At 41.0% G+C, this 11076-nt stretch overlaps 2 protein-coding genes across 4 annotated transcripts in view; one reads left to right on the top strand and one right to left on the bottom strand.

Moving 5' to 3' along the window:
* The window catches only part of GLS (glutaminase), an 87701-nt gene extending 82096 nt beyond the window's left edge, over positions 1-5605 (top strand). Inside the window, exons 16-19 of the mRNA XM_009334212.1 lie at positions 553-614; positions 1584-1660; positions 1831-1894; positions 2253-5605. Of these exons, the coding sequence (XP_009332487.1) occupies positions 553-614; positions 1584-1660; positions 1831-1894; positions 2253-2409 (360 nt within the window). The 3' untranslated portion in view covers positions 2410-5605. The remainder of the gene's footprint in view (positions 1-552; positions 615-1583; positions 1661-1830; positions 1895-2252) is intronic.
* Positions 5606-6393: 788 nt separating this feature from the next.
* The window catches only part of STAT1 (signal transducer and activator of transcription 1, 91kDa), a 24224-nt gene continuing 19541 nt past the window's right edge, over positions 6394-11076 (bottom strand). Inside the window, exons 20-23 of one of the 3 annotated variants that reach the window (XM_009334199.1) lie at positions 10194-10379; positions 9488-9563; positions 8922-9024; positions 6394-8311 (exon numbers count right to left, since the gene is read on the bottom strand). In XM_009334199.1, the coding sequence (XP_009332474.1) occupies positions 8288-8311; positions 8922-9024; positions 9488-9563; positions 10194-10379 (389 nt within the window). In that variant the 3' untranslated portion in view covers positions 6394-8287. Of the gene's footprint in view, positions 8312-8921; positions 9025-9276; positions 9364-9483; positions 9564-10193; positions 10380-11076 lie in introns of those variants that run through there. The other 2 variants (XM_009334200.1, XM_009334201.1) reach the window with 2 other exon arrangements.

Raw genomic sequence — 11076 nt, 5'->3', positions numbered from 1 at the left:
GTTGTCAAGCATTGGAACAGGCTGCCCAGGGAAGTGGTTGAGTCACCATCCCTGGAGGTATTTAAAAGACGTGTAGCTGTGGTGCTTAGGGACATGGTTTAGTGGTGGACTTGGCAGTGCTAGGTTAATGGTTGGACTTGATGATCTTAAAGGCCTTTTCCAACCTAAATGATTCTATGATTATATGCTGTCTTTGTAATTCAAGACTCAGTATCGTTGGGCAATCAAAGAGAGAAATATGGTTTGTCCATACAGCAAGGCTTATTTTTTTACCACAGTAGAATAGAAATGCATGTTTTATGATTCTTTTACTGTCCTTATGACTTCAACCTTGGAAAGACAGACATACAAGTACTGGTAGTAAAGCAAGCTGGAACGAATTCTTCCAGTGTTCTACACTATACTGCAAAATGTGGCTAGGGAAGGGGATAAAATTAACAGGTTCATAAGCACTGGACTGACTGGCCATGCTGGGCTTTTCTGGGTTTTCCATTTGTTTTCTTCTTGAGGAAAGAAGCTGCTAAATAAACTGGCCTTCATCTCTCTCTGTAGGTGAAGTCTGTGATAAATCTGCTGTTTGCTGCCTACACGGGGGATGTGTCTGCACTCCGGAGGTAAAAATCCGTGCGGGGTTGGGGATAGGAAAGCTGCTTATTTGGTACCTGCTGCTGTTGTTTACTTATGAATATGCACTGTGTCTGTGTTGGGGACATCCGAGCTGCACTGGACATAGAACATGTTCACCCAAAACCCAACCAAACAAAAAACCCCAAACCTAACCATCAAAAAGGTACCCTCACACTATCCTGAAATCCCATTGTTTTTCCCTTTCTTTGGATCATACTAAAATAAATTTCCTCAACCAGTCGTTTTGTAGTGATGGCAGAAAATCCTAGCTGTGCTCTTGCCTGCTTTATAATTCAATTCCGGAACCGCCACAAAAAATCAGGCTGGAAAATGTACACTGTTGTTGGAGGGGTTAGGAAATCTAGCTTTGCTTTCTAAATCTGGAGTAGAATCTGGCAATGTTTAAAGTAATAATAGCAAGAGACTAAATAAAAATATTAATGAGGCTAGAATGTACCTGAATATAGTTAGTGGCTGGGAAAATGTGTATAGTTTAGCTGCTGCCCCGGAGCACTGCAGAGTGATGAAACATCTCTCCCAATACCGTAACGCTGTTCAGGATTTTCAGACTTGGGAGTCCTTCCTGGGTTTCCTCAGCTGGCATAAATTTACCTTGCCTTATATGACTTAGCTTGTCCCTGTTAGATTTTAAATCGGCTATGTTGACTATTGCGAACCCTGCAAAGACATTTTTATTTTATTTTTCTTTATAACAACTAGAGATCGGAGAGAAAATTAAGCCCCTATATTATTTTTAGAGCCAAAGTAGTAAGGGCCCCTTTTGTTATAACTGAAGGTAGGGTGTGCTCTTGATACTGTTTACATCCTCTTGCAGCAGATGTTTCAGCATTTTAGCATAGGGGTGTTGTTCCATGCTAGTTTTGTAACTTGTTTTAATTGTGTAAGACTTCTTTGTAATCGTGTTGGTTTTTTTTTGGGGGGGGGGGCGGGTTTAGATTTGCTCTGTCAGGAATGGATATGGAACAAAGAGACTATGACTCACGAACAGCCCTGCATGTAGCAGCTGCAGAAGGTAATGTTTCCTCATACGTGATTTGCTATCTGTTAATGGAATGTGGTCAGTTTTCTTTACAGTACCTTCACTCTATATATGCATACCTGCTTTTTAAAATTTTGTATGTATATATGTGTACACATAGATACATATAAATACGTACACTCACAATCCTACTTTTCTTATAGGACATGTGGACGTTGTTAAATTTCTGCTGGAAGCATGCAAAGTGAATCCTTTCCCCAAAGACAGGTGAGTGGTTTTATTGCCAGTTTGGAGGAGAGATGCTCTAATAGCATCTCTCTAGCCCCCATGAAGAGAGGTATCAATTAAGAGTGGTACACGTTGAGCCAGTACACTGAAGCAGAAGGAACAGGATCCTACTGGTTCTCTGTAGGTTCCGCAGAGCAAACAGGAATAAAAAAAAAGGTGAACCGTCAAAACCATTATTTAAAAGGTGGTGCTCAGCTTACAATGTATTTTCACGGTTACTGAACTTAGTGTGGTCTGTGTGCTTAATTACTATCACAGAATGTAAAGCACTAGATTTTGGGTGCTTTTGGCTCTGTACTTACAGCTGATCTTAGAAATACTGTGCTCCTTCCTGTAGGTGGAATAACACTCCTATGGATGAAGCTTTACATTTTGGACACCATGATGTTTTTAAAATTCTTCAAGAATATCAGGTCCAATACACGCCATCAGAGGATTCCAACAACGGAAAGGAGAACCGAACGGTTCACAAAAATCTAGATGGCTTACTATAATCATCTTCAGCTAGATCCTAAGAATCAAATCACTTACCTATTTAATTGTGGTATCCATAAGTAATGAAGAGCGTGTGTGTTTCTATCTGATAGTGGTATATATTTTACAGAAGTCTCTGTTACTTCAGTGTTATGTTGCAGGAGTTTCTATACGCACAGGACAAATCCAATCTCTCTCAAAAGAAACAAAACCAACTAAGAATCTCCCTCCATAATGTGAGCAATATTACCTCATGCTGCATATAATTGATGTATAAAAATATTTAGCTGTTGTTGGCTTTACTGTGCACTACTTAATTTATTTTTGTGTTCTATGTGAACTCTAGTCTGTGGTCAGGAATTTTTCTGCTGAATTTTTGTTTCTATAGCCCTCTGTTTCCAGTATGGCCAAGATGAGCCAGAGTACTGTCAGGTATGAGCATCAGTGGGGTTTTTCAAAAGCTGAGGATGCTGATGTAGATTTAGGCTGGGTGTGTTAAGTAAGGATCCACATTTATCTTTGGGGAAAAAATAATAATAAAAAAAAAATTTCCACACAACTTTGTTTACATAATATAAATATCAACAGAGTATATAGGTGACAGTTGTCAATGGTCTAGGCTTGTTCTTAGAGATAGTTGTGTCAGGGAATCTGTTTTAAGGTTTGTTTGACCAAACGGCATAGGGGAATGTGACTTGTAACATCAAACGGTGTTTAGTGGGTTTTTTTGTTTCTGTTTTGGAAGCGTTTCTTTCCGTTCCCTTTGTCTCGCCTCCCTCCTCTCTCTCCGTGTTCAGCTGCTAAAGTACTTCCCCGTCACTGGGGAAAGCGGGTGCTTCCACTCTATGCAGCCGTGTTCCTCGCAGGTATATTTGCACTATAGCAAGCCTTGACAAGCTGCAAAAACCCCCTTTTGGGCTCATGGGTGGTGGTCTTGGCGGTTGCACCAGGAGCCAGCGAGGGGAATGGAAGCATGTGAACGGCAAAGTACTAAACCAAATATTACATGCAAATCTGACTTAGTTCAGGCTTGTAATAAGGAACACGGATGCAGTGAAACAGCTTTAAGGAGCACAGAGCCAATCAAAGCGTGAGGAGAGCAGGAGATAAGCCAAATTTTGGGGTATGTTCTCTTCTTGCACTGCCATCAGCCAGGGAGCAGGATATTGCATCAGTGGGATTCCGCTGGTGCAGAACAGGAGTTCAGCACCAGGAGCACAAGTAGGTGATATCTTTTGTGGTGAATGGTGGCATTTATTGTCTTGCCACTGAAGCCAGCTTGGCACGTGCCCTGTTGTGGGAAATGCAGATGCAGATATTTGTTGTTTGCAGAAGTACAATATTACCACAGTTCCCTATCCCGTGTGCAATTACTTCTGGCAATACCGTGGCATAAAACCTCAGAAGTGAGCAGTCACTAAAAGTTAAGAGTTTGATATTCACAAAGCACCACAGTTGTTGGATGTAGGCAAGAATTTTAGCACAAGAATTTTAGGCAAGAATCGTTGAGCACATGGAAAAGGAGATTGTGCTTGAGAATTGCGTATATGTTTGGTTTTTTTGTCCTAGCATGTAAGTGTACAAGTCATTAGTAGATCTCAAAGTTCAAATTTTCTGTGTTTAGGCACCAAAATCCTCCTGAAATAATGCCCAAATTCTTTCTAGAATGGCCCAAGCACTTTATAAAGATGATCTGAACAACATTATCCTCCTCTTGCAAATGGGTACACTAAGGCATAGGAAGAAGTAACTTCTCCAGAGTGACCCAGCGGGTCAGTATAGTTGAGAACAAATCCTCTCGAGTTCATGTACAGTCTCTCGTTGATAGGCCATACTGCCTCCCTGTAGGGAGGACAAATCGCATGGAAAAGTGCTTGATACTCATCACAAGCAGTGACTGTCTTCATGATGATGAAATCTTGGAAGAGTCTGAAAGTCTAAAGCCCTGAAATCACATTTCGAAGCTGGCTGGCATGGTTATCAAACACTTTTTCTCAAGAATCTTACTGTTCTTAAGCAGCTTTTTTTTCCCCCCTTCTTTTTTTCTGAAGATCAGCTGTTTTTCTGAAGGCTTTTAACCCGTTCTTTTCACGTCCTGTGTCACAGCCACCTTGGTTCTAATCAAGAACTAAATGAAATGGCCTCTGGCTCTTTACTGAACCACGTCGGTCACCGAGTAGCACAAGGCCTCTTCTCTGCTGCACCCTGAACCAAATTCCAACATGCTTTCTCTGGCAACAGATCTCTCAACTGTAGTGTAGCGGAGTATTTTCAGATGGATTCTAGTTTAGTGTCCTGTATCTCAGTGCTAATCTGACTGCTTCCGTATTTTTTTTCCTATTAAAACGTATCCTTTAGCTTCTCAGAAAAATACCTGATTTAGCTTTATTTAACTGAAAATTGCATTGCTCAAACTGGCATTTTTAAAAGATAAGTATAGTATTATAGAATACACATATATACAAGAAACCAAAAGAAGGCATTTTAGCTGAGTTAACATTAAAGATCATGGCTGTCCCTAAACTTGATGCTTTCCTGAATCATACTGAGTGCTTTTAGCCGGTCTTCGCTTCAGTGCATTTTTGCTGGTTAGTTTTAGTATTTTCTCATTGTGAGAAGATGCATTATTTTGTAATGTCCAATTCAGCGATACAGCTATTTAGACATGGCGTTATTTATAAATATAAATATATGCAGTACATTGGTTTGGCTGTTTATCATTCATGACACTGACATGTAGATTTCAGCGTAAATAGCTTTTGGTTATCTTATCAAACGCTGACTTCCTTATGCTCCAAAGAGGATTCCCCCACTCCTTTGTTTTTATGTCATATGTTTCTTCTGTATCACAACCTAAAATCGTTAAGCTAACTTAATGCTTTGTACTCCGAAATATTGTGATAGTCTTAGCATTAATTAGCCTATCTTTGTGAATAAAATGTATTGTACCAGGTTTTTTTTGCTTCAGAGCTGGACTATCAGTGACTATACTTACTGGCGGTGTACTTCTGGTCATTGTAACTGACTGGGCTGATCTTGACTTTTAGATTCTGTGTTGTGGGGAATGGACGGTGATGAATGTATTTCTAGCAGTTTCCCATGAATGAATCTAAACTTGAGCTGTACTGGTTCTGAAAATGAAAGTTATTTATTTTAAGAAATAAAATCCAGATAGTGTTGCTTTTTACAGCATAATAAATGGAAATACCAAGATGATGATGACAGTGGTGGTTTTTATTGGTTATCTATGTGGCTGCTGTTGAAATAAGCCTTCAGTCCAGGAAAACCTAGTCTGGTCATTTCCATTGTGCAAAGCTTACAGGAAATGAGAATGAGTTTATCTGCTCTAGCTGCCTTTTTTTGGTGGTGTGTTTTTTTTTTTAACCTACACTTCTAGAGCTGTGTCCTTTAGAGCTGGCTGCTTTTTGTTAATGTTGGAATTCTTAAGTGGATTGGCCATGTGCCCTCAACAGCTCTAGCTTTCTCTTGCCTACTCTTCACTCCTGCTATCTGTCATCTCACCAACAGTTTCTTTCCTTTTATTATTATTCTGTCTGTGTAGTTAATGTAAAAGCCTGACAAGCGTGAGACAAGGGATCGTGTCACTTAATAGCTCCAGAGAAAAATGATGCACTAGTGGGCCAGCTTCATAGCTCACAAAGTTTAGCTATAGATCAGTTACCCTACTGATCAACTCAAATTAGAAATTCAAGTCGAGTTTATTGAAGAATAAGAAAATAAGAAGAATAAGAAAAAAAAATCAGTGATGTGATACGAGCAATAATAAAAAAAAAAATATTCTAACAGCCACCTTCTAAGAACTCTGTAATTGCAGGACTGACCTGCAACAATGCAGTGAATTAAAAGCATCTGTATTGCCTTATGCTTCAGAGCTGTAACTGTTCAGTTGCACAAACAAGTTTAAAATGAGATATACAGTAAACTATCGGCAGACACATCTTTATAGTAGAAGTAGCCAGACAACAAGAGAGAGGACAAAAGTGTCAACTGACAGTTCCATTTATTTAAAATGGCAAAAGACTATTCCATCAGGGAAAAAAACATCGCTTTTTAGAACTGTTGACCATGTAAAGACAAAGCCATGAATAAGGCCATTGCTTTCAATCTCACAAGAAAACTTCACCCTGGTCGATAAAATTGAAGTATAGAATGAATGAAAACAAACTGTTGCATATAGACCATGAGTACAAGGTATAGCTCAAGAAACAAATACTTGATTTTTGTATTACAATAAAGACACACGGTCAGCTAGTTATAATAAGATAAAGGCATTAAGTCACCAGTTGGCATATTCTGTAGGGCTCTTAACCTCAGTAACTCAGGGCACCAAAAATAAGTCAGTTTAGCAATGCCTTCCATTTAAATATGTTTGTTACGTGCTCTAGGTCCTTTAAATTTTCTTCCTCTCAAGCTTTTGCGGGGGGCACATCAGTCTTCCTGGGCACAACACACTAAATTGAACCAGTCATTTTCTAAGCAGCAGCTGATCGATCTAGCATTTCTGAATGGTAGTTAAGTAGCTCCGCAATCCCTGTGCGTCACACTGGCACTGGGAATAGATAGCAGTGGGTTGAGAAGCTGCAGTAGCAACTGTGTCACAGACGGGCTGAGGTTGGAGGGACCTCTGGAGGTCACCGTATCCAACCCCTCTGCTCAAGCAGGGCCACCGAGAGCTGGTTGCCCAGGTCCTGGGCAATACATGCCCTTAGTCCAAGAGACCAGCTGTTTAAGACAACCTTCCCTCTTAACTGTAAGTTGTTAATTATCTTCAAACATGCTGAGAAACAAACCTGTTCCTCCTCTGGTGGAAGCACAACTTCATCCTTTAAGTACTAAAGATTGCATATCCTGCAGCCATTACTCAGTTTAACTTCTAGCTATTCAAATCAACAGTTAAATAAATACCCTGGTTCATACTGCATGAGAAAATTAAGTTCCATTCCACCTGTTATAACCTAAATGGGGCATATATTATTGTGAAAGATACGAGTGACCAGATCCTCACCTTGGTAGATAAAGCACAGTGAGTAAAAACATACTCCAACCCCTTTTGCACTCTTTTAAGGGTAGGTTCTCATTTTGTCTGATACTGCTGCTAGGCAGCATGATTGCAGTCTGTAGAGGCTTTAGTCTTGATTGTACATGTTGAGTTGCAAGCTCAGCATGTGCCAACACAGCTTTAAGGTGGTGTCCTAAGAAGTGCTCTTTATGAGAAAGATTGTGCTAAACATCCTACACAAGACGACCTTGCCTTAAGAAACAAGCAAAAATGAAATGCAGGTCACGTTTTTGGCTTATGTTCTATCTGTACACCATGCCCTTAGAAAAGATAAAACCAGGACAAACTTCAGCAGCACATGGATTCAGCGTGGCATACACCTGCAGAGTGTTTCTCTTCTCCTTTCTGTGATGCAGATGAGAATTCAAAGTTGCGAAAGTTCTTCAGAAGTAGTTACGCAGAAGGTGCAAGCTTTCTGAACAGAACCTCCGCAAAAGAACTAGCTTTCCTTCGAAGCCTTCCATGTGCAGCCAACTGTTTTAAACATTACATTTAACTAATTCCCTTAAACAAAAAATGCATGTTTCCCCCATCGCTCCTGCTGAGGACCTCCCATTCTTATCCTCCTCTCCTCCTCCACTCTGGCATGGTATCTCACTAACTGGAAATTCTTTAACAAAGAACTTCTAAACAAACAAAGTGCATGTAAGGAGGCTACTCAGACTGCAGTTTATATTCCTATTAGTTAGAAATTGCTACTGGACCTTCAGGTTGAGAAACCAAAGAATTGAAGTGAAGCCTGTCACCAAGTCATTGACTGCAGAGCAGGATGCGTAAGCTAATCAGCTGCGTTAATGGTGCAGTAAAAAGCTCAAGCTTTAAGTTGAATATGCTGAACACATCTGCAACAAGAAAAGTAAATGTCAATTAAACAAGCCAAGTAAAGCCCTAATACTCTAGTCTTTGCTAACCACAGAGCACAACCGGGTCCTCCCCAAATAGCACCAGAGTCACATCTTAGGATCAAACTACCATGGGGGAAAAAAAAAAGCTATGCTTTAATTTGGGATTTTTTTCTGAAGTACACCCTGAAAGGACGACACTGCTCTGTTAACAGGCAATACCTCGCCAGCGTCGGCAGGGCAACGCTTCCAAGCTGCATCCCACCTGCTCTAGCTTCCCTCCCCACCCCAGGCCCCACAGGAAGGACTACAGCGTTACTCCTTCCTCCCTTCCCTCCCCCTGCGAGATATACTGGAAGCTTTGCTCTCCTGTTCTTCACCCCTGTCCCCACAAACAAGTGGAAAGAACAACTGATAGCAATCCCAGTCTAAGTCTGGATTCCCAGCTTTTCCTACGCATTTGGAGAGATGCGTTCTGAAGTGTTAGCTTGTGTTAAGCGTCTGATGCATGTTTGAAGGGGAAAAAAAAAAAAGGAAAAAAGCAAGTTCCGGCTCAACCTTCCCGCAAAAGGCTGGTTTGTGCCGCAAAAGGCTGGTTTGTGATACATACCACAGTATCAATCTCCGCTGGGCCCACTATCCGAGACACCTCATCAAACTCTTCAGGAGACATGGGGAGCAGATTTTCTGGAGACTGGAGCCTGGAAGGGTGGCTAATAGAAGGAGAAGAGCAGGGACAAACCTTCACTAAAGAAGTGAGGCACAGCTGCGCTGCCATGTCTGGCTCTGAGTCCAGAAGGGCCACTAATGAGGTCTCTTGTTAAGAAGACCTAGTCTGTGAGAAATACACCATGCTTTGCAAAGCCAGCATGGCTTTAAATGAAAACTGGGACTACTCCAGGATCTACATTCTAATCAAACAAGTCCAACAAGTCTTTAAGAACTTGCATTTCAAGAAATTATTTGCCAGTACAACTACCTGCAAGTTTCTGGGGTTTTTACCTAAAAATGGTGTTTCAAACAGCACTGCATGAATGCGGTGTGATCAGATCCTCAAAGAGAAAGAGAGGAAAGATTTGACAGGGGCACCTACACCTTAAATATTGTGAAGAGAAATGAACTACAGCTAAAAAAATGATCTCTTCCTGGAAATCTAGCATTTCTGTGGAAACTTACACTTCAGATACAGAGATTAACTCAGTCTTGATGTAGCCGTTTCCCTTGGGACCATCCAAATCCATAGGCTCTGGTGCTTCAAGGGGGGGAAAAAAAAAAAAAAGAAAAGCTTGGGTTCTTTTTAGCAAGTTTACTTTGCATTGCCATCTTTATTGTACCAAAAATAGTCTGTGGCCCAGATAATGTGCAAGTCTCTCTCTCATGCATTTTACAGCACAATGGTTAATTTATTCCATTTTTTAGTCAGATTTTCCTTTTTGCTTTTCCCCTATGGAAAATGGGGAATAAAACCTCCCCTAAAGTTTGATGTAGCTGTATCAACACATCCTGCCAGGCCAACACAGCACTGTGTAATAGTCAAACATGAGTCGTGGTTCCAGCTTTTAATGGGAACCTACACCTCTGAAATATCTCACAGGCTCACATGAAAGCTGAATTAGAGGGCCAGTGACAATTACGTTTTCAGTTTTTGATCTGACTACATCTCATGCTGTGCCCCTTTAAAAACAGACCTTTTCTTAACCTGCTAAAGCTTAGGTGCCTATTCTCACCTTTCAGCTGAGCAGCACTCAAGCATGGATTAGGCTGCCAAGACGCTCAGTCCAACTGCTACCCTTTCTTTCTATGCCACAGAAATTATACAGTGCCAAAGTACCTCAAGAACAAACATCACACTTGCGCTGTATGAGCCATTTATAGCACTCACCCTCCTTAGGCCTGGAGTAGTATTTGCCAAAGGCATTGTCTTTGGGTATATCTGGGTACAGAAATCTCAGTGGATTTTCAGGAATGTTTTCAGCTGCCATCACTTTGTAGTTGCGAATGATATCAGGGAAAGTAACAGCAGAAAGCTCCTTCTTGGTGTATGGCTCTACCGAATGGAACTGGGGCTCTGCAGATGAGAGAAGCAGTGACTCTTAAAGGTGGTTTCAAAGCTTTTTCTAAAAGCACCCAGAAAAGCTGCAGCCACTTTGACAAATTCAGAGGTCACGTGAGCAAAAAGCTTACCTGGATGACACCTACTGTGCTGCACATAAATATTTAATGACTCTCAAATGGGGCACAATTTTTTTGTATGGTAGGAAGGCATAATGGGGGGGGGGAATTTATAGTGATGGCTCTTGGTATGTTTTGTATTCAGAATGACTGGGATCACCTGTCTGTGGAAATTAACTGCAATATTTCATTAACTAATTCAAGTTGTGTTACCTTTTCAACCTTCTTCTAAATGACAGAATACAAACTCTATTGCCTATTAGGAAGTTTGAGCCTAATACACCACTTGGGGCTCTTACAAATCATAAAGAGAGACAGATAAAGCCTCCCTGAATGCTCCAAATACTATCACCCCTCTTTGCTCAATTTTTGGATGCCTCAGGTATGAAGGCAGCAAAGGGAAAGAAGTCATTCAAGTACATTCAGCAGTTTCTCTCTCAGCTGGTGTAGGTCTTGGGCTCATCCAAGTGAAGTGTCAACAGCTGCAGCATCCTGGCAGGTGGGGTTAAGTAGTATGAGAAGGGAAGAACCCTGATTGGATGCAAGGGAGATGATTGTATCTTTTTGCAGCTTTTAAGTCTCTAGGTTCCCTT

Source organism: Pygoscelis adeliae, unplaced genomic scaffold (assembly GCF_000699105.1).
Source record: "Pygoscelis adeliae isolate BGI_AS28 unplaced genomic scaffold, ASM69910v1 Scaffold251, whole genome shotgun sequence".
NCBI classification, from domain to species: domain Eukaryota; kingdom Metazoa; phylum Chordata; class Aves; order Sphenisciformes; family Spheniscidae; genus Pygoscelis; species Pygoscelis adeliae.
This window is presented reverse-complemented; position numbering and strand designations above follow the sequence as displayed.